At 38.9% G+C, this 24,501-nt stretch overlaps 1 protein-coding gene across 11 annotated transcripts in view; it reads right to left on the bottom strand.

Annotated features, from left to right (window-relative positions):
* Window positions 1-24,501, bottom strand: part of DLG2 (discs large MAGUK scaffold protein 2) — a 949,517-nt gene that overhangs the window by 464,323 nt on the left and 460,693 nt on the right. For 7 of the 11 annotated variants that reach the window (XM_068554434.1, XM_068554426.1, XM_068554427.1 and 4 more), the window contains exon 9: window positions 19,689-19,844. The exons of the other annotated variants lie outside the window; for them this stretch is intronic. In XM_068554434.1, the coding sequence (XP_068410535.1) occupies window positions 19,689-19,844 (156 nt within the window). The remainder of the gene's footprint in view (window positions 1-19,688; window positions 19,845-24,501) is intronic. 11 annotated transcript variants of the gene reach the window in all.

Raw genomic sequence — 24,501 nt, 5'->3', positions numbered from 1 at the left:
TCCCAAGGCACCTGGACTTGCCTGCATGATGGCAACTGTCATATTAGATTATAATGATCTCTTTATAAGCAAGTTTACTGATACTTAAAGCATGGCTCAAGTAGCAGCAACACCAGCATCTTCCTGGAGCTTGTTGGAAATGGTGATTCTTATGCCTGTTAAAGTTTGAGAAACATTAAAGCTTGAGAAGTTTGGTCTAGAGTATGAATTCTCTGAGGTCAGGAAACATGTTTTCATCTATATATCTGAAATTCTATTAACATCTGGCAGAGTAGCATTTCCTAAATTATCATTTAGTGAATGTATGAATAAGTGAATGAGTTCAAACATGCTTTCTTATCTCCACTCCTTTTATTCAAGTCATTTCACCTCTTTGATTTTTTCCATCAGCCTTGGACACCACACTTTTGTCTTCCTACTGAGTTAACCCTCCCACGAGAACTTCTCCGATCTCCTAACCACTTGTGAGCTCTCTCTCTCCTCAGACCCTCCCATAACACTGTTCCTTGATTATACGTCTGTCCCTTCTCTCTCTCTCTCTCCACACATGCTCACATGAACACACACACTGCTTCATACTCATTCTTAGAATTTGTCCTGGAGGTCAAAGATAGTGTCCTTCTTCAAGGTTCCATAATCATCTAACTGAGCCATTCCTAGCACACTAAATACAGATTTGCTCAACAAACATTCGTTGGATTGAAGATTACCGCACATGACTGACCGTTGGGAGTTGGCCATTAGCCGGAGGAAGGGACCCAATATGCAGCTTCTCAGCCTTTGCAGACTTTGCTTTCTTGCCTCACCTGAGTTATCAACATAAAAGAACTAAAGGAAATACAGGGGTTTATGTCACACAATATTCAAGAGATTCCAGAGTAGAGTACTAGAATAACAACTGGAGCAAAAATAAGATCTTTCTTCCAGTAGGACATCTATTACTGCGTTGTTACACAACCTTAGGCAAGCCATTTTCCCTTTTCTGGGACTATGTTCCCATTTATACAGTGAGGAGTACTGAAACCCAATTTCTGGGACTCCTTTCAGTGCTAAGCCTCTATGATTCTGTTCAGCTGCAAGGTGCTCAAGAACAGTAATTAATCAGAGGAATGAGGATAATAAGTCCTGGCAGGCAGCTGAGTACCATCCCAAGCCAGACTGTAGTACTGAGATTGACGTGAGCAATTACCCAAGGCCTTGCTTACATTCATCATGGTGAAGAGGAAGAAAGCACAGTCCTTTTGGGGAAAGCTACGAGATCACATTATGGGGAAGTAAAAAGTGAGAAGAGAATTTCCCTAAATTGTTTGCTGTAAAACAAAGAAAAATTTAACCAGCTTTTCAAATTTACTAATGTCAATTTCAAATTTAAGATGAACAGAAAGAAGGAAATAAATATTTCAGCAAGGAGAGACTTAGGCTGGGCCAGCTCAGAAATTACAAGGATCGGTTAATTGTTATGGTTCATCAAAAGATTCCTAGTTAAGGGAAAAGGACTTTGATCCCTGGGGATAATATTGCCCAAGCTTTTTAATAGATCACAGGTTTATCTTTTAGTCTAACCTTCCTCTGAAACATTTGATACAGGTCGATACCATGAAAACCTGGGAAGACTCTTCCTCTGTTCCAGGGAAGCAACCTCAATGTCTCCATGTACTGTTTGTGCCCTAGAAAGTGATCCACTGGAGATTCTAATTAAATTTGCTATCTGAAGATGAGGGAGATGTGACTAATTATGCTAGGCTCTAAAAACAGGACAAAGAACTTTATCTGAGTCCTTGGTTAGTCATTAAATTAAATGAACAGTTTAGTAATAAACGCAACACAGTAAGTCAACTGAGTGAAGTGGAACGCAGGCTGCATTGAGAAGTTGGACTGAAAAGGTGTCGATCCTTTATAATTGCAGCTGTTGAGCATTGCAATGGACGTTTGAGAACTTAATGTGCATTGCAAAAGGGCACACACGCTATGCTGTCACACAAGAAGAGGAGTCTGGTTCTAAGGCAGAAGAATTTTAGAGTTGTCAAAGTGACACACCACCACCTCAAAGATGACAACTTTGGAACTAAGAAAATGGTTAATGGTTAGCCAGTGTTTTCACTTAGGTTTAACTTTCCTACTACTGAAGGGGTTAAAGTCCTATGAGATATTAACATGAAGACAACAGGTCCTGGAGAGAGACATCATGGGGAACTTGTTTTCTTTGTTGTTTCACTTTGTGCTACCAAAAAATCGTTCAGGAGAAAAGTACAATGATTTTAACTTAAAGCAAAATCTGGTTTTCATACAGATACTTAGATAATACACTTCAGTTGCTGTTGATCTGCTAGCTGGCTATCATTGCAGCAATGATTACTGACAAAACATAGAATATTTGAGTCCCTACTATGTGTTTACCACTATTCTAGGGTTTGGGAAATATTAAAATATTCCTATCAAGGGCCTCTGTATTCAAGAAGTATACAATATAGTTAGTGAGACAAGACTACAGAATGAATGATTTGTGAATAACACAAGACAATCTTTAATCAAGTGATGGTAATTTGACCTACAGTGGGGAAAACATGATATAACTTCAGAGAAGGCATATAGGTGGGAGTTTTCAGGGAAGGATTCATGGAAGTGGTAAATATCTGAGCTAGATTTTGGTATAACAGTAGAATCTGGAAAATCAGAGAAGGATGGAGAAGGCCCAGTTTAGGATGGGCAAAGGTACAGAAAAAAGGAGCAGGGGAATGAAAGTGACACCAGAGAAACCTGCCTGAATTGAGAGTTGATTAATGATAATTCAAAACAGATATGCAGGCTTAGTGTTTTAAAAAAAAAGAATTCTCTTATAATTCTATATTACTTTTACCATGGTTATTTTTTCTCCAGGTTACAGCTTCCTATTAGCAGAATTAAGAGGGTAAACCTATAATTTTCTACCCTCAGCACCTTGTCTTAGATTGAATGTTTTTGTGAACTAAGGTTTTTCTCTTTCATTTTTTTTTTTAATGTGTGGGATTTTTCCTTTGTATTTCAGACCAGCTCCTCTGTATACACAGTGTTAATGGGTGACATTTAAGAATGCTGGTTTTACAGCACAATTATCCACTCCATGTGTTACTGCTGGCCTCTGTTGCCACTGTAATTCTCAAGTCTACTTTCCAACATGTGAGCCTCATAATGTTTAATAATATAGAGCTATTAAATCACTTTACTTTTCTATCTATTATCACCATAATTTCATAAAATAAAATATATTTGACACCGAAGTTAGAAGGAGATCATAATCTCAGGAAGGATTCTTCCTAAGGAAGGACAGAGGGCAGTCTAACATTGATGTATGTATATGTATCTTGCAAAGTCCTTCTTTTCCTTCATTTTGCCCCAGACCAGTAGAAGTTAGGCCGTGAACCATCACCAGTCTATGAACTTGAATTTGGGAAAACACTGACTTAAAGCACACCCAGAAGTGCTGGAATTATGTAGAATAGAATGTTTTATAGTATGTCTGTGGCTTTGTCAATGGTTGGGGTATAGCTTAACAAGGCAATTTAAATAATGGAAAGAATAAGATAGGGAGGGCTATGGTTATATTCAAGAAAGACCTCTCTATTTCATTTCAAATTAAGTGTAATCACTGACCCCATTATTTAATATCCTGCAGACTTCTGACCATCACTATGTGTGTGTGTGTGTGTGTGTGTGTACATTCCGTAACTTATCTCCCATTTTAATCATGCTAATAAATTCCTTCTTGATATCCTCTCAGCATATGCCCTCTATTACAGCACCTATTCTATGGGATTCTAATTGCTTTCCTTCTGCTGTGGTCTCTTCTATTAGAATGAGCCCCTTTGGGAAAGGGCTACATCTAATTTGTCTTTGTATTTCCAATGCAGAGCACAGTGTCTGTCACAGGCTCACTAAGTATAGAGGTCACTACATATTTATTGGAATAAATAAATTTATAATAATTTAAATAATTCTTATTGTCTTTTTAAAAAATCATTAATATTTGCCAGGTACCTTGCTGGGCACCAGGGATAGAAGAAATGATTAAAACACAGTTCCCAAGCTCAAGAGGTTCAGTGTAGTTGATGAGATAGATAAGGCAATCAAATAACAATAATAATACAGTAGGCTAAGTTCTATAACTTTAGAAGGATGGACGAGGGCCCCCCTCCCAGGCTGAAAGCATCAAGGAGGGGTTTCTAGTGGTACCCCAGAAGTCGCACTACCTGGGCTTACTAGCAGTTACCTAGGTGAAGAGATCTGTGAGTGGGAGCTGGCACTGAGATGGACAAGTAGATTCTATGTCTACTTGTTTAGAGAGGAGGCATTTAAGAATGGGAGACGCAGGAGCAAAAACTTGTGTTTTTCCCTGGGAACTACAAGGAGAACTGCTTTGAATGAAAGGCAGGTGACGGCGGGAAAGCAATGGATTAGTCAGGGCAGAGACAAAATCAGATGTGTATTTTAGAAGGCTCTATGTGTGCTATAATCTGAAGAATGAATTGAAGGTACGTAGAGCTTTTGGTGGAGAGCAGTTGCTAAGTGTTTCAGATGGGCAATGATTCTAGCCAAATCTAGGGTGGATATAATGTGGGAAGACTGCAGAGGAATTATTCCAGAGATGTTAAAGACATATGGATTGGTAGGACACTTAGATATCAACTTAAGGTGAATCGGTAGAAGGAATCCAGGAAAACGTCTTAGTGTCATAACCATAGAAGTACTAAGCTTACTGTGTGGCAGGCATTTTTCACATATAAATTCAATCCTCATAAAGACTCTGTGAGATGGATCCTTTTATTATTTCCATATTATGGATAAGGAAACGAAGGCACAGAGAAATCACACAGGTACTAAGGAGTAGAGCCAGAATTTGAACCCAAGCACGTGCTCCCAAATACTAAACCATACTATTACTGGTCATTAAGACAGTGGCTATAACCAGAGACAACAGTCTGAAAGGTAAGATGATGAGTGTGCTTTCTGATGTGTCTTAGGGCATTTGAGGAAACGTGTCCAGTAGGAATCTACATGTATGAGTCTGGAGTCAAGGAAAGATCTGGTTGCAGATATAGAGATGGGAGACATAAGCACATAGCTGGGAACCAAATCCGTGGGCATGGATGCCTTCTACTAGGGAGGTTGTGCAGAGGAGAAAGAGAAGGCATCACTGAGTGAAATGGACAAAAGGGATGAGGAGAAGAGGAGATGTCTAAGGAGATGGGGAAGAGAAAGTCGAAGTTGCAAGGAGAATCATGAGCCTAGAAGTGGGATTATGGAAGTTAAAAAAAAAAAAAAAGGTTTCAGGAAGGCGCAAGCAACAGAGGCAAGTGCACAGAAAGATAAAATTTGATAAGGACTAAGAAGTTTCCACTGAATTTAGAAGCAAAGACTTGGTGACCTTGGTGCAAACAATTTCAGTGGAGAGCTCGGGGTGGCTCTGAAGAGTGAACAGGGTAAAAGGAAGGGAGAGAGTGTAGACAATTTTTCTAGTTGGGAAGGAGAGTTTTAAGGATTATTTTTATATAATGGGATGGCGATTGTTGTATAATAAAAGCAAATGGAACTGGATTTAAAGCTCAGCTCTGCCAGCTATTAGTTTTATCAGTAAAGTAAGGATAAATATATCTACTTCTTTATAGATGTATTGTGAGGAGTAGTGATTATGTTTGTAGAACACCTAACAAAAAGTTGGTACTTAGTGAATGAGAGCTATAGTCTTATTAAAAATACGAAAATCTGAAGACCTCTAAATACTCTGAATAATTAACTAACTATTTGAATAATCTGTCAGAGAGTAGAAAAATCATATAGGCTTTTAAATCAGTTTTTAAAATTATTTTTATCTGAATATTTTATGTCATAAGGACATAATCTTAGCTTTGTTGCTATATGAATTATTTGACTTTCAAATGGAAAATTTTAACAGCATTATTGAGTTATAATTCATATACCATAAATTCACTCATTTAAAGTGCATCATTCAGTGGCTTTTAGTATATTAACAGAGTTGTGCAATCATCATTAAAATCTAATTTTAAAAGATTTTCATAACCCCCCCGAAGGAATCCCATACCCTTCATCAATCACTCTCAATTCCTGCCACCTCCCTATCTAGCCCTAGGCATTCACTAATTTACTTTCTGACTCTATAAATTTGCCTACTGTGGACACTTCATATAAATGGAGTCATATAATATGTGGTCCTTGGTGACTGGCTTTTTTCACTCAGCATGTTTTTCAAGGTTCTTACATGCTGTAGCATGTATTAGTACTTCATTCCTTTTCCTGGCTGAGTGATATTACATAGTATGGATATACCACATGCTATTTATCCATTCATCAGTTGATGGATACTTGGATTATTTACACCTTTTGGCTATTATGAATAATGCTACTATGAACATTTGTATACATCTTGTATGGAGATAGATACGTTTTCATTTCTCTTGGGTTTAGGTCTACCAGAGGAATTGCTGAGTCTAAATGGGGGATTCTTAAATTTAGTTTTTACTAACAAAACTTAAACATACTTATTATAAACAATTAAAATAATTAAAAATTGTATAAAGTAAAAGATAATTTCTTTCCCTTGTCAAATCATACTCATCTGAGGTAAACACTGCTATCCTGAAGTAACATTTCTGTTTCCTTCCAGGCTTGGTCTATGATATGTAACCTTTCTTAGCATGAAACATTCTAAAAGATTGTGTTTCATTTAAATTACTAACTGGCATGGGAGAAAAAGCACTGGCACCTGACATCTCTGACCCAAGTCCTATATCTGCCACAGTCCTATGACTGTGTGATCTTGTTCCAAGTTTCTTAATTTTGCTGGACTTGTTTTCTCAATTTTTTACAAAAAGTGTTGGGATCCAATCTTCTCTAACCCTTTCTGATCAAGCATTCTCTGATTAAATGATACTTAGGGCCCTCAGGATATACTATTAGCTTTAGGCTTATTTGCAACACATATTTCTTTCTGTTCCTTTTCCTTTATAGTTGGAACTATAAAGAACTTTTTCTTTGTAGAATGAACATTGGAGAAAGGGAATGGCAATTACCCTCACCTTGCCAAGCACTGACATTTACTTAGCATGCTGAGCAAACTTGCAGAGTGACTGGTGCTGCAGATAAAGTCCTTTTGCATGTCTTAATCTGTTCCTTTTCAGTCTTCTAAGTTTGTTGAATTGATTTTTGTTTTATTACCCTTCACAGTGTCAATCAGAGTTGCTGAGAGGTTTGCTTGCTCTGGACCTTGATCCCACCTTTGAAAGCCTAGCAGCGCACATTACAATGACCTAACCCTTTAAGACATGTTGGGGGAATCCACGTATGACATGACTTCTCCAGAGCATCTGGCATTGACACATGTAGAATACAAATAGAACAGACTTTAACAGAGAGTAGACATCACCTATTACAATGCCCGGTAGATAGGATGAAGAAAATCTGTTTCTGTGGCCTAACTCAGAAATCTCAGGGAAAACAGTATGTATCACCTTCTCCCAAGATAATAAGGGTGAACTATGGCCCAGAGAGAAGGATTCCTCTCAAATACCTACTCTTCCATGCATTGCCTTCAGCCAGGAGAAGAGCTTCCACTAAATGTAAAACCACCCTTTGGGCTGTGAGTCACTGTTTCAGGTGGACACCTACCATTGGTCATTCCATTGAGTGTCACTATGTGCTCAGGTGTCACATGGGCAACATATAGCATTGTTCCTACCCATAAAGAGGTGACAGAGAGTTACCCTGCTTTCACTTATACAGAGTTATTACTAGTGGAAAATTTGCAAATAGACTTGGTTTGTTCTTGAGGTTCACTATTCCCCTGGGTATTAGGGGATGGAAGTGCATGAAGAACTAAAGATTGTTTGCCAGCTCCCTCAGTAGCTGACTTTGGACCTAAAAAGAACAAAGGAAGGGTCTAAATATTGTGACAACTTAAGATGGCAGACGTGGGGTTAGAAAGAGCCTGAATCTTGAGTGAATTCAGCAAGTGTGAATTTCCACTTGCTGACCTAAGGAAACAGAGGGGGGGTCTCGTGACATTCCGTGAGAGAGGTCTCATTGAGGGGTACAGCAAGAACATGGGATACATTAGGAGGCCTTTTAGAGAGAAGGGAGAGAAGAAACCAACACTACATGCCCAGATGAGGATTCAGGAAAGGCAACTTGCATTGTGGAGCTGTGATTTATAGGAAGTCTTTGACCAAAGATTACTAGGAACTCTTGACCAATTGGATGCCAGTGGCTGCCTGAAGCATCATTGGACAAGACATCCACCCACCCCAACCTGATTTCCCACAGTCACCATCCCCATCCCTCCTGTTGTAATTTCTTTTACCTTCAGGGTTTTAAAAAGTAGATCATCTTCTGAGAAAGGGTTGATGCTCTGGAAAATGAATATTAAAGTTGCTCAACAAAGAAAAGTCTGTCTGTCTTTTTGCTTCTCTGCTGGGAAAGAGTCTGGATTAGAGGCTGTTTTTTATGGGTCACAAGGATCCCAGAGGAAAAGGCTCCAACATGAAAATCAGGACAAGGAATCTGGCTGGGACAGAAACAGAGCTGCTATGGAAGATAGATAGCAAGAAAAACAGGGAAGACAGACAACAGTCTCTGCCTGAGGGCAAAAGCCCAGGTGACAAGAGGTCCCACCTGGTACCTGTCAGGGGGCAGAAGCGTGGATCTCAGTGTCGTAACACAAGACTCCCAGTTGTGGAGCACCGGTACAGGGTAGAAATGAAAGGCTTCTCATCTTGCCCCTGCCAGACACTGCCCAGCTCCTGGAAGTCTGGCCTCGGTGTGGAGCGCCAGTGCAGACAACAGTGGAAAAGTAGATGTACATCTGAAATGACATCATTCTAAGGGGTTGAGACAGTGACAAAGGTGAGAAGACTAAGCGATTTGTTATAAGTGAGGGGCATCCTATTGGGAAACAATGGGAAAGGTTGCCTTGTAAGAGTGTGGAAATGATTGTTCAGGACAACGCGTGAATGACCAAGGGCCCTGCAAAGAAGGAAGGGAGAGCCTCAGAATTCCAGCAATTATACTGGTGGACAACTGGTCAGAGACTTTTGTTTTTACTCACAGCCCCTTTTTCCTCATGCCCAGTGTAGCCTAAGGCCCCCCCCTACAAGGAACATAGATTCCAGTGCTAGCAAGACAGTAAGAATTTATCCAGTAGCTTATCATGTGAGAGTGGGGAGAGCTGGAAGGAAATCTGGTCTGTCACTTGACCTTCAGATTTCCCATGAAAAAGCTTTGAAGGCCTAGAAACCGATGAACACAAACCTATAAATATAGTATCTAGGAGAAATCAGAATGGATCCAGAATAAATAAGGCTTTCGAAAGCTAAGTAAAATTCACATATATTTGAAAAATACAATCTGTAATATTTTTTTTTTACATTACCAATGGCTGTCAATTATATCCACAAAATAAACCCTCTGGGCCCAGTGGTCCCTAAACCTCCTGAGACTAGTGTTTGACCATGCCTGGCCTGTGTATCCCCAGAAGTACTAACCGTATAATAGGCATTTAATACATATTTGTGGGCTGAGTGGCAGTTTCCTCATGTGGAGCATATCAAGTTTGACTAAATTGTTTCTAGGGTGTCCTCCATCTCTGAACTTGTATTAGCCTCTAGTTATTTTTAAACCTATAGGGTTGACAGAGTGATATCCTTGTAATGACGCCAGAGGCATACGAAAGGAAGCAGAACATTAGAATAAATTTGAGAGAGACGGAAATAACAAAGGGAACTACGATTCCCATCCCTGTCCTCAGTCTGGGCCAATCCATTCTGTTAGGCAGGTTGTTCACAAGAACCCTTGACCAAGGGAATGAGCTAGGGCTGAAACCCGATCTGAACTCCTTTTACATGTCACATTGGGGCCCTGGCACATTTTGTCCTTCATCCAGAAGGGGAACATTTCGGGACTTCCCTGGTGGTAAGTGGTTAAGTCCGCCTGCCAGTGCAGGGGACACGGGTTTGATCTCTGGTCCGGGAAGATCCCACATGCTGTGGAGCAACTAAACCCGTGGGCCACAGCTACTGAAGCCCCTGCGCCTAGAGCCCCGTGCTCCACAACAAGAGAAGCCACAGCAATGAGAAGCCCGCGCACTGCAACGAAGAGTAGCCCCCGTTCACCGCAACTAGAGAAAGCCCGCGTGCAGCAACGAAGACCCAACGCAGAAGGGGAGCATTTCTTAAATTTAGACAAAAGCTCTAGCTGGGTTAGCTAAGCCCAGTATACCCTCCCCCCACTTAAAGCAAACCACATAATTCCTCTTTACTTTCTAATGTACTCGCTTTCTCTGGATTATAGTGATCTTAGGTTTTAGTATTCAGTGTGGAACACACATCCCTGCCGACTTTAAAAACCCTGTTCGAGGGATCCTTTAAACTTCATATGAGCTTAAGGTCTACAGGACTGAATTAAAGAGTGGAAATGGAAGGCTTACTTTCTCTGCTTTGAGGGGTAAGTTTTGATCCTTTAATGAAAACAAAATTCTACATTCTGAAATACTTAGATCTCCGTATAAATGTAAGCAGTCTTGCACAGCCCTTCCTCCTATACTGCCAACCCTAGCATTCATCTCCCTTTACAATTCACTGGACTCACCATCAGGCTAGGAATGAAAACAGCCTCTCGTAATTGTCCTTTAATAAAAATTCATTCCCACCTCAGCCTGAGGTATCTACTTAGGGGGTCATAATATGTCATTTTACACATACACATACACACACACACACACACACACACACATATAAATAGCTAACATTAACAGGGAAGTTCATATTTATCAGGCACTGCTCTTCACACTTTACGTATCACTTCATTAAATCCTTACAGCAACCCGTGAAATGGATATCACGATTATTGCTATTGTACAGATTGAGGATACAGAAGCTCAGAGTAGTTGTCAATTGCTCAAGTTTACATAATTAGGGAATTGTGGAGGCAAGATTCAAACCCTAACACTTTGATTCTAGAGTCTAGATTCTTAACCATATATTCATTATCTATCCATCCACCTATCTATTAAAATTTGACTATCGTTAAATGATGTATCCTTTTTTTTCTCAGAATTTAATGCTTGAGGAGTATTATGTGTGATGAGAATAACGTTCAATAAATATTTATTGAGCACATGTGAAAAGAACGGATTCTGGTGCCAGCCTGCTAGATTCAAATCCTATCCTAATCCTAAGTGACCTTAGGTCACTTAACCTCTCCAGACCTCAGTTTCTTCACTTGCAAAATGGGGATAATGGAAACAACACATGCCTTCTTGGATCGCTGTGTGGATTAATGAGCTAATTTGTATAAAGTGCAGCCTGGCAGGTAATAAGATTATATAAATGGTAGTGATTGTTTTCTTCTTCTCCTTCTCCTCCTCCTCCTCCTCCCTCCGCTTCATCACCATCATCACCACTATTACTATTAGGACTGCATGCCAGAAATCATTTTTGGCACAGGGAATACAACAGGAAATAAAACAGCAAAACCCTCGCTCTAATGAAATTAATAGTCTAAGTATGTCCTGATATATTGTTTCAACAATCTCACCCCACTTTTTCCATTTGTTAGTTAAATACGTACCATAATTTTCTATAAAACTGGAATAATCATACCTACCCCAGAGATTGTCATGAGGATAAAATTAGTTAGTACATATAAAAGTTTGGGAAAGTGCCTGGCATATAAAAGCACTCAGTACACTTAGCAGTTTTAATTTGTATCTATGCTGTGGGTGTTATGGTTTAACGTTACTGTCTTGATTCTTTCTGAGTTCCTATAACTTGTTGCTATAGTGATTTTGCATAGCATTTTCTCGCAGCTACTTTGCCTCCATAAAGAAATGCTTTTGAAATTATGCTTATTCTTCAGTTTCTTATTGCTGCCCAATAATACAATGATTTACAAAAGTAGATACAAAGATTGCTCCCAAAACAAAAAGGATATACTAAAACTGAGGGAAAATATTCATAACATCTCAGGTAGATAAGTAATCTGGCTTTTTAAAAACAGCAAGTCGAGTCAATTTAGATTGTTACATCACAGAGAGTTATTTGAATGTCTCAGAACAGGAATTTTGGAATAAGATCAATCCAGGTGCTTTCCCAGCTCTCCTGAGACTCCCTCTCTGGACCTACTAGGGTTGTTGTGAAGAGTAATTGAGAGTTTTAGGAAGAGGGTAAGTACAGTGGTCTTCCTTCCTCCTTTACACTATACTGTGTAATTTGAAATGTGCTTTTAAAAAAATTCTTGAAATCTTAATGAAAGAACATCTCCTCCCTAATATAAGAAACAAAGTAAAGGGAAACAGTAAATGGCATGTTTTTTAAAAAGGATCTACATAGAAAATGCATTACTTTTAAAGAAAGGGGTGTTTCTTTCGGTGTGAATCCTTGCATATATCACACTGCACAGAGAAGAGGCTGTAAAACGGAATGTGTCAAGAGCCGCCTCTGTGACTTTGTGGGAGTCATTAATCTCTCCTTAGTTTGCTTAATTCCAATTGGGCTTAGTGATCACCTACTTCAAAAAGGCAGCGAAGGCCTTTGAAGAAGAAACTGCTGCATAAACTCCGGAAGGAGTCGGGCTTTAGGAGCCATGCCCGGAGGGTTTCCTCTCCTGTTTTTAATTAAAAACGACATTAAGAACTCTTTCAGATTATCTCAGCCTTTTAAGGGCATAAGAAGGTCGATGATTTGTTAAGCATCTTCTTTCTTCTTTTAATGGTGCATTTCCCAGATTACATCGTGTGAACGAGGTTTGAATTGCTTTCAGGATCCACAGATTTGTGGCACTGTGGACATTAGACGCGGGGGCCTGAGTGAGAAGCCGTGGTGAGTGCGAGAGGGATTAAGGCTCCCTGAGAGCAGGAGCCTGGCCGTGGGAAAGCCCTCGCTGGAGTCCTGGCTCTTCCGTTTGCTACATGAAAACTCACCCTCCACAGAGTTGTCGGGATCGTCAGAAACAAGAAGGCACATACGGAAAGTGTCTGGCTACTAATCCGTGCTCTAGCTGTCATTTTGTCTACGTTCCTGAAAAGGTACATGCGGGTTAGAAATACTGCTATGTGAGTAGATTAAAAAAAGAAAATTATACATGCGTGAAGTCGCATGTGGCTTTAGAAATATGCCACCTTTTACGGGGAGACTATAAATGCAATAATAAAAGGGAAAATAGATGACTTTACCTGTGGTGACGAGGATGCTGCCACTAAGAATGATAGAAGAAATTAGCAACCACAGCTTTCTTTTGGCCCCTGGGGATATACCTGTGTTGGTAAATATTCTTCACCTGATTCGTGATAACACCAAAAATAAATATGCATGAGCTCAAGGCTTTAAAACAGAATAAGCATATGAAAACAATTAATAATGACTAATGTCGGTAGTGCCTAGATGAGAATTCACTTGCTCCATTTCCCTGGATCCTCACACCAGTCCTAAGAGGAGAATAGCACAGCTATGATTAATTTCCCCCTTCTCTGGTGAGTGAATGCCCAAAAGAAGGCCTCAAACCTAGAGAGTCTGGACACAATCCCCGGCTCCTCTACAACATCAGGTTGCCTTCATCTCAAACAAGAGACCTCCTCATATACTTTGCCTCCCTTTCCTTCCATTGAGTTTCCCTCTACAGAGTTTTATGTTTAAATGTATTTATTGCGGACAAGAGTGCCCCCTGTCTCCAAGGGGAGACGATGCAATCACCATCTCATGAATACTCCAAGCCAGAAAAGTCTTCCCCTTGAATCAGCCAATCACTAAGTACCACCCAATCTATTTGATAATTAATTCTGTATCTATTTATATCTCTCCATCTCCATAGCTTCAGTTTAGGTCTTCATGATTTCAACCCTACTTGATACGCTAACTAGTCTCCCTGTCTTCAAACTCTTCTCACACAGCAGACAGAGTGATCTTTCTAAAAACACAAATTGAATTATGTCTTTGCTCAGCATTAAATCTCCTCAACAGCTCCTTGCTGCTTACAGGATGAAATTCAAAATCTTCAGCTTGGCAAGTAATACCCTCTACGAGCTGCAGCTGCCTGCACCTCCAACCTTATCACCCACCCGATAACCCTTAGCCACACAGAACTACTGGTTGTTCCAGAGTGCCCTGTGCTTTTACACATCATGAGGCTTAACTCTGTGCTATTCCTTTTACTTGGCACACACTTCTTCCCTCATCTGACTGACGAGCTCAGTGTCTTTGAGAAAACTTTAAGAAAAGCAGAGGCTGAGTCAGATGATTCCCCCTCTGTTTACCTTTAGAGACTCACATGTACTTTTATGATAGCATTATTATGTCTAGGAGTTATATTTGATTTTGGGTTTATAGACTTTGAGACAGTTAAAACATTAATAGGTACATTTTCTAATATTTTATAAGAAGAGAACGCTTGCCAAAGATAGGCCACCATAACTTTGCCATACGGCTGAAATCTTGTAAGAGAAAGATCTTGCTCTGTGTTCCCAAACTAGGAATGGCTTGAGGCCGCCAACTTTGATTTCTACACAAGGAGTGAATTATGGACCTGGATTCTGAGCCCTGTAGAAAATTGTTAGAAACTAGTCTAGCAGATGGACCTATGAAAAGATAAGGTTAAGTTTCCCAGGAAGAATGGTTCTTCTGAATGACTAGGAATGAATAACATAAGGTGTGAGTGGGGAAGATTCCTGTGTATATGTGTAAGTTCACACCTTCGCAGAAGGGACAGTCTGAGAGCATGTTTGCTCCCATCGGTACCTCTTATAATAGTCTGCTTTTAGTTACCTAGAGACTAAGTACACTGGAGAAACCAAGGGCCTTTAGCAGATGTACATCACAATGCACAGTCATGAATTCTTCATTTACATGTTGAACTGCTTAAGGGGAAGGACCATGTCTTATTCACCTTTGAATGCCTAGCATCCAGGTTAATCTCTGGTGACCTAGTAGAAGTCCCATGAATACATCTCTTCAAGGAGTAAAGATGTTTTATGATCACCTAATACTTCAGAGTCCATTTCCTATCCCAAATCTGCCCACATATTTTAATTAGCCTTCATCTGGTTTATCTCAGCCTCTGTTTATCAACGACAAAACAATAATTAGGACCAATTATGTAAAAGGACAAATGAAAACATGCCGTATGTCGAGAAAACAGGCAAGAATATGATTTTCCTTGCCCCAGGAATATTAAAAGCTGAATAACTTACCATTTTCCCAAAGTAGAAAAACCAATTACAACATCAAAAACTACATCTTTCTTTCTTTTTTTTTTTTTTTTTTAAAGAAAAAGATATACTGGATAAGCAGGAGCCTCACAACAATCCCATTTGTTTTTCATAGAGCTCCAAATTTTAGTTTTATTCCAGGCTCTGCCCATTTCTTGCTTTTGCAAGATCTGAAAAGTCAATTACTCTAAACATAATCTGCAGCCTTAGGAGCTGACACTTTGCCAAGTAATTTAAAGTGCTTTGCTAAGGAAAACTTATAACTTCTCTGTTTTCTTTTAGATGATGTTATAGAAGTAAATTGTGTATACAATTAATTCATCCCTGGATATTTGCTATCAGTTCAAAGAGCTGAGAACTTGGGTATTCAAAAGGCAGAGAATACAGACGACTGACTCCTTGCTTTTGCTGACTTGCCTCCATTTTTCTGAATGCTGATTAGAGATTAACTGGTACACAGGGAAGCGTGGTTCACGGGCTAACTTTCACAGAACTAGCTTACATCATCATCTGAGACTGTGATTACTATATCAATATGGGCATACTTCTGAAATAGACTGTGGGAATTTCTCAAAGGCCCTGTAAAATATATATTAACACATACTGCAACTTAAAGATTAGGCATTTCTTCAACATTTTTGGTTGGCCTCTTCAATTTACATATTTGTAAAAAGTTGTCCTTAGTATAATATTTTGTACTTTGTCAGTGCTTGATACATCTTGGTTGAATGAATTGATATTTTCTTATAATATTCTTTGTAGGGCAGAAGATCCCTAAATACTTTTATTTTACCATGAGTAGAAGTAAGACGTGGACCCATGAAGACAATGGATTGAGTTCCTCATCATTAACAGAGTTGGATAAGGGCTTGTCTATCTAACTCTCAGTTCTCACCTACCTCTGATATTCTCTAAGCTATTCAAGGTCACAGTGGAAAAAGCAAGTGATGGTGTCATAAATGGAACTAGAATCTTTGAACTTGTCCCCTGAATTACTGGCTGTATTTCAAGAAACATCTGCTCAGAGAGGTATTTCCCATTGGAGAGGAAGTAAATAATCTCTGAGAGGAATTGCCCAGTCTTCATGAAGAACTGAGAGCTACCTAATCAATCTGTAATGTAGACACTGACCGTCAAGAAAATTGAAGGTGAAAGTGAAATACACAAAATTAGTTCTAGTCTATTGTTATTTGTTTCTATGCATGGATTCATTCATTCATGGAGGTAAAAAAAATGGGTAAAGCACAGCTTGAGCCATGACCTGTTCCTGAAACAGGTATCTGTTTGCTTGTCTTCAGATCTTACTTCCACGTTAATTAGGCACTCAGTAATTCTCAGCTCCTGCTGTGCCAGCACTGGGCTAAGTGTTAGGGATATAGCAGTGAACAAAATAGACAGAGTTTCACTCATTGACCTTGCAGCACAGAGTGTGAGATAGGTATTTGGTTTAAAAATCACATAAATGTACAATTATAAATTGCTTGAGTCATATGGGAAAAAAGAGAGAGAGAGAATAGAGTAGAGGACCTGATTTCCTTTTTCAAGGAGCTTCTCTGTGGAAGTACAAGTTAAACTTAGACCTAAGATGACCAGAAGTTAATCAGGCAAAGTGTAGGAAGGGCTTTTCAGTTTGAGGAATGAGCATGTGTGAAGCGCTTGAGACAGGAAGAGATTCAGTGCATTTTGTGAAGAAAAGGAAGGCTGGTGTGAACAGTGTGTTCGGCAAAGGGAAGAGTGACATGAGACGTTTAAGAGGCAGGCAGCGGCTTGATCATGCACAGCCTGGGTGCCATGTTAATGACTTTGCATTTTATCCTAATGCAAAGGAGAGAGAGAGATCCGATCTGTATTTTTAACAGATCGCTTTGGCTGCACTGAGACTAAAAGAGGAGGACAAAAGTGGAAGGGGTGAGACCAATTAGGAGACTATTACAGGTAGAAGATGATGGAGGCTTGGATTAAAGCAGTGGAAAAAGAAGTAGAGGAGATTTAATAGATTTGAGATATAATTCAGAGGTAGAATCAACAGGACCTGAAGATAGACTGAATGATGGGTGTGAGGGAAAACAAAGTGTGAAGTGCGATTTTCAAGTTTTGGCTTGGGCAGTGGTGTAAATATATGTGCCATTGACTGCGTTGGACAAGTGTGGAAGGGGAACAAAGTGGGGGAGAAATCAAGAATTTCAGTATCAGTGTATTGGTGGCAATGCCACTAAAATGGGTGTGTCTGTGTGAGTATGACTTTTTTCTAGAAATAACTATGAAAAAGTATGGAAAAAGAAAGGAAAGAATAGGGAAAAAGATGGGGACAGAATGAGAATAAACAGAAAATAGAATTCCCAAAGGGAAGATGAAGGGTGAGCGTGGGGACTGGTGCATATCAGGACTGCTGAGGGTGTGTAATACGAAGAACACACATTCAACATTATACTGTAATTTTTTTTTTTAATTTGGGGAAAAAACCCCTGTGGTTTTCATGATACAGATTACAGAAAGTAAATGGAGAAGAATCATATCTGGTGGGTCCATACAAAAGGTAGATTCTGTCATCCACTTATTGGTGAGTTTTTAGGAAGGGATGCATCACAATCCCCAGTGGGAGGCAAGGAATGTAATTTTTGTGTTCATCAAAAAAGAACACGGGTTAAAAAAAAAAAAAGATTCATTGACACTGAGCCAGAAGAAGGGAGATGAGCAGGCAGGAGAAAAATAGAGAAAGGAAAGACAAAGAGAAATGGGTGGAGAATTTTTCCAGCAAGCAAAGATGTCTGGGCCATCATGCCTATGCCGATGCAGGTGCTAATGGTCATCTGGGTTTGAATCCCAGCCCTGCCACTTAGTGGTGGATGATCGTGGGCATGTCAGGTAACTTCTCAAGCCTCGATTTTTGTATTTGTAAAGCAAACATAATGATAACATCTACCTCATAAGGTGATTGTCAGGGTTAGGAGAAATAATTTGTAAGAAGTGCTTAACAACATGCCTGGCACACAGGAAGAGCTCAATAAATGTTAGCTGCCTTTATGTAGCTGACTATTTATAGATGCATAATTACTAGAAAGTCGTTATTGTAGGTGTGTGTGTTCCTTCTCACTTCCCTATGGCTATGGTGACTTTGCCCTCTTAGCTTCAAAATTGTATAGTTCACTGTACCAAGAAAAAGTTTTTATAATTTGTTAAAAGTATAGGAGGATTTAATGAATATTTATAAAGAATTTTAAAACAAGCAAAGCTATTAGGCTTTACCTGTTGCAAATTAGTGAAAATGCCCCAGCTGATTACATAGCCAAAAATATGTTTCTCATTTATTTCTAGAAATGTTAGCTATAACTTAAAATTTGTTATTTAACTCCCCTAGAGAGGCAAATAATTGACTTCTAAACTTATTCTTTGAAAATCTCCAAAGACAGAGGTGATGTTCTAAGGAGACCCTCTTCACTATGAATCACCTTAAAATCTGTATTTTCTCAGTCCTAATAATATTATGAAGACATATGAAGATATTCTGTCTGAAAACAACAATATAAGCACCCCATTACATGTAGAAACATCACAGTTGAGATCTCCCCACTTTAAACTAAGTTGGAACTACCTTATGGAACATTGTATTCTCTTTTTCTTTCTCTCTCTCTGACTGGCTGCTACAGGAAGATAGGGTTTTATTATTTGTCATACACATGCTTTAGGATTATAATGCAGAATTATGTCCAACCTTTAGACTTAGGACAATTTGTTTACAAATTGTGGGAAAACTCAAAACGTTCTAAGATCAAATCTGGACTCCACAGTTGTTGGCAATATCATACTGAGGGAACTGCCTTAACTTCTCTGAACTTCAGTTTTCTTATATAAAATGGGAGTAACTGAATAAGATAACAGATGTTAACATACTGTAAAGGTGACGATTATATTCTTTGTGGTTAGTTAGAACCAACTAGTTCTGTAGTTTTGGATGAGTTGTTTAATACCTCAAGGAGTCAGTTAAATGGTGGTATTAATTTAATAATTTAGTTAAAATATTAAATGGCAGTAATAGTATCTACTTCTTAGGCTGTTATGCATGGAGCATGGTATTATTATTCAAAATGTATTAATCAAAAAGGTATTCAATAAATGTTCTCTTTCATCCTTCTGTATGAGGAAAATAGTGCTAATTAAATTTCAGAATTAATTCTTCTGGAAAAATATAATACCTTATTAAAAATGCATGGGAATCAAGAACATTTAGAGCATCATGTGATCATGTGTAAGTGCTCTGTGATCACACTAGAAAAACAAAGTCAATGTTCTTAATTTCTCCCATTGCCCCAAGGAAGCAGAACATCTTTCCACCCTGAGGAAGATGTAGAGTGCAGGAGAAGTGAGCAGAGGTGGATTCTACCCATTCACCCTTGTGGAAGCACATGCAGTTCGAGAAGATGAAGTGAGGAAGTGCATGCAGTACCTGGTCATCTCAGAGTCAGGGAGCAGGCCTAGGTGGTAGTGGGGGTAGGGAGCTGAGAGCAGGAAGCTTTTGTCACACTCAACAGGGGAATAGTGCCTGGGAGAAGCAGGCTTATCGCACAGTTTGTTCACAGTGCTGTAAACAGGTTCCGGAGGCCTGGTGATACAAGAGGCAGAAAAAGAGACGCGTGGTTAGCACACACACTAAACAACTGTGCAACGAGCAGCATTTCACCATACTCAAAAGTGAACAACCCAAACATGCCATGGGCTTCATCAGGCCTGAGTTAAGAGTCTCTTTAGGAAACAGGTTCTCGGCTTAGGAATTAGAACTTTGGCTGACATGTGGCATGACTAAAATCCATGTGTCAGATACCTCGGTAGAGTCATAATCATCCTTTAAATGCTGTATCTTTTTGGATAAGCCAGTCTGAAATGCCAGACTTCGGGATTCTCTGGCACGGCTCCTTCTTAAACTTGAATCTCATCATTTTTTTTTTTTTTCTTAATTTTATTTATTTTTTATACAGCAGGTTCTTGTTAGTTATCCATTTTATACATATTAGTGTATACATGTCAATCCTAATCTCCCAGTTCATCCCACCACCCGCCCCCCACCCCCGACTTTCCCACCTTGTTGAATCTCATCTTAAATGTGAACTTCACAGAGACCTTCCCCGACCACTTTGGCCAGGACACCCTGTTATTTTTCACAGCACCTATTCATACTTCACAATATTTTTTCTCGGCATGAAATAATTTTTTGTTTATTTTAAATTTTTATTGTCACTCTCACTACACCATAAATTCTATGAGGAGAGAGACTACGTTTATTTTGTTAACCACTTAAAATAGAGTCTGGCACACAGTACATATTCTATTAACTATTTGTTGACTGCATGTATGAATGAATAAATGAATACAACTCCCCACATTTATATTGCTTTTTTTTTTTTGGTGCCTTGTGGGGGTTGGCCTTACCCAGGAATCTAATAGGTTATATGACCTGAGTGGTTCCTCCATATATTTATTCATAGTTTGTCCCCCAGTAATTTACTTCAGAAAGTTTTCTACAAAGAGGATAATCATTTTAGTAAAAGTTCTATTAAGTGAATTCATCTAGGGATACTGTAACATTATCTAAAATAGCAACATTTTTATAGCTGCTATTTACAAACATGCATAGTATGACTGGGTAAAATTTTCTACAATTTTTGGTCAAAGATCCATGTAAAAACAAAGTCCTTGGTTATTAAAAAAATTTTTTTCACAACTCTATTCCCCACTTTTTAAACACATGGTCTGAAATTACTACCAATATCTTTCCATTAAGGTAAGAATGGAAAGATCGGAACTTAAATGGAAGTACTACTGGCAGTCTGGGCCATGGACCCAGGAAGGGTAGGCTTAGCCGGGAAGGTAAGGAGCATGTCAGGAAACCGGGCGATACCCATGAGGTCATACCCAGGGGAGGCAGATAGCACCCCTAGGGGCCACAAGACACCAGAGGCAGGAAGTGGTGGCCACGTGCCTGAGCAAAGGCACAGGAAGCGTAGGTGGTGAACTCAGTGAGGGCACAGTCTGTGTTTCTGTAGCCCTAGCCCCCAACATGGCCCCTAATGTATAATAGGTGCTCAGTCAATGCTTCCTGAACTGACTGAGGATGGAGAACAGGGAAGAAAAGAGGATTAACAAAGCATTAAAAACAAACTACCTTTTATAATATTACTGTGGCCAATCATGGCTTAGACATACTGTCTAGAGACTTGGATTCTTCTCTAACACAAAGCTTTCCACCACATGGAAAGAGGTTCCTTGATCTGTTTATTTTGTATAACACAGTAGAAGGGCTGAGGAGTAGGTAGGGGGAATCCGGAGGCCTATTTTGTCCTCCAGAATAACTATCTCAGTGGTAAAATGAAGTACTTTACAATGGAGTTGGCTTGTTCTATCCCAGTGGCTAACTCTGTAACATTTACAAGAAGAATTAAAGGTTTTTAAAATAAAAGAGCCAGACATTTTTCTTATATTAGGGAATCTATTCTTAGGGAAGACAAGTGCTCCATTTTTTTAAAAATCTAGTAAGCTTGTAAATTTCTGTTTATCAATTATACATACACATAATTTATAATGGTAAACACCAGCCCTTAAAAAAGGCAGCTGCAAAATCATTCTTAAAAAGTTTTTTTTTTTTTTTAAATCAGTTTTTATAAGTAATTCACACTGTGGGAAGTAATGTAAAAGGAAAGATACTTCTGGTTAGCCACTGAAATACATCTTTTAAAACAGATTGACTACTGTTTGATTTGGGGGGAGGAGGTCTGTTTTTGCTTTGTTGACATAATCAGCTTTATGAAGATTAATGTACATTTCCCATAGTTTTAGAGACAGAAAGACTCATGATTCTGGTTAAAGTTGCCTTGGGAGATCACAGTCTTATTTGTACCTAAAATGTGTTGTCTACACAAAAATTCAGCTTGGAAAAAGCTTTGTATTAATAGGCTGCATAAATATGAATTAAATAAGAAATGAAGAGGCATGCATGAGCTCTATAGGAATTATTCTGGGTAGGTTATCACAGGAGGACCTGCTATTATTCTCCAATTTTTCCACGCTGAAATAGAGCCACTGTGGCAGAGATGGCTGGATTGCTCCCCAAACGTTAATTTTTCCTATTTCTTTTTTCTTATCCTTTTTTCTTATTAATAGATATCAACTTTTTCATTGGGCACTTTTCCTGTAATAAAGACTTTATTTCTCAGCCTTATAGATGGATGTGGTTGTGGGACTCCTGAGATGGCTGCTTAAAGGGAAGCTAATTTAGCTGAAACCCCTGCAATTTTACTCTCTCCCACGTCCTCCCTCTGCTGACCTGGAACCCAGATATGATGGTTGGAGCTTCAACAGTCACACTGGACCACGAAGCAACCTTGAGAATGAAGGCAAACAATACAGATTGTAGAGCATAATGGTAGAGCTTGTGTCACTGATGACGTGGAGTGATACTATACCAACTCTGGACTACCTACTCTGGATATCTTCTGTGTATAAAAATAAACTATCTTGTTTCAGCGAGTGTAATTTTTTTGTTATATAAATAGGACGTAATATTAACAGATATACTCCTGCAAAATGTAAGACTGATCATCTAATACAAAGAAATAGCTACAGATAGGGCCTACCATAAGGTGCTAATACATTTAACTCTATCAGAAGTCCAAATAACACTTCCTTTGTACAGAGAAAAATTTAAAGAATGTTATTTTCTGATTGATTGTATAATTTAGAACCCCTGGCTGTTTAGAGAACCCACTGCATCTTTATTAAAAAAAATACATATATAAAATGGTAGCTGAAGTGTCCATCGACAGATGAATGGATAAAGAAGATGTGGCACATATGTACAGTGGAATATTACTCAGCCATAAAAAGAAATGAAATTGAGTTATTTGTAGCGAGGTGGATGGACCTAGAGTCCGTCATACAGAGTGAAGTAAGTCAGAAAGAGAAAAACAAATACCGTATGCTAACACATACATATGGAATCTAAAAAAAAAATTTTAAAAAATATGATTCTGAAGAAGCTAGGGGCAGGACGGGAATAAAGACGCAGATGTAGAGAATGGACTTGAGGACACAGAGAGGGGGAAGGGTAAGCTGGGATGAAGTGAGAGAGTGGCATGGACTTATATATACTACCAAATGTAAAATAGACAGCTAGTGGGAAGCAGCCGCATAGCACAGGGAGATCAGCTCAGTGCTTTGTGACCACCTAGAGGGGTGGGATAGGGAGGGTGGGAGGGAGAAGAAAGAGGGAGGAGATATGGGGATATATGTATTTGTATAGCTGATGAGCTTTGCTATAAAGCAGAAACTAACACACCATTGTAAAGCAATTATGCTCCAATAAAGATGTTAAAAAAAAAAAAAAATGGTAGCTGATCTAAACTGCCAGCACAGGGCCTAAGAATAAAGGAATCAATGACTTCCTTGAGGCCATAAAACATTGTCATGGTGATGTCATTTCAGTAACATTGTACTTTCTGCCTAAAGAGCTTATTCAATTTTCTCAGTCTGATGTTGTCTCCACAGACCAAGAAAATGATGTTACCAATTTTCTTCTAGTCTTTTTACCTTAGTAGCACTATATTTTGAGACAAATTATCAGAATCAAAGCTGGCTAATACATACATACCTTAAGAAAAAAAAAAATCCTACCTGTATTGTACTCATCTAAATTAGGGAAAACATTTTAGTCTCTGAACTCTACAATAAATTCAAGACAAAAAAAAAATGAGGCCCAGCACACTATTATTCAGTGCTGAACTCGTGAGCCTTTTACCTATATTTTTTGGAACCATTTTATGACCATAATATTATTTCACAACTCACATATTTAGAAGATTTGGTGTCCGGGGCAGGCTTAAATATCTTGGATTTTAGAAAGTCACTTCCAGATTGTTTCACAGTGGATTGATTCCTTGCCTAAGCTTAATTACTCTTGATTCAACGTTTTATCAAAGTCAATCAAAAGAGATACAGCTACTCATATTGCAGGCTTATTTTTACCTATCACTCAGCTTTGATTCCTTTTCTGTTTTTTTGAATGTTATTTTGTACAGTCACTGGCTAAAGAGTAGACATATCAAATCCAGTTTCTTTTCTTGACTGTGAGAACACTTGATATCTCAGAAGATGGGTAGATGAAAAAACACCAAAACATAACAAAACACTTGACAGGCTTGGCAAAGACTTCTTGAAACACTGACAAAGTCCTCATGCAACCAAACAACTAAATTAAAAATATCAGCGAG

Source organism: Eschrichtius robustus, chromosome 11, assembly GCF_028021215.1.
Source record: "Eschrichtius robustus isolate mEscRob2 chromosome 11, mEscRob2.pri, whole genome shotgun sequence".
NCBI classification, from domain to species: Eukaryota; Metazoa; Chordata; class Mammalia; order Artiodactyla; family Eschrichtiidae; genus Eschrichtius; species Eschrichtius robustus.
The sequence above is the reverse complement of the archived record's forward strand: the minus strand, read 5'-3'. Positions and strand labels throughout refer to the sequence as shown.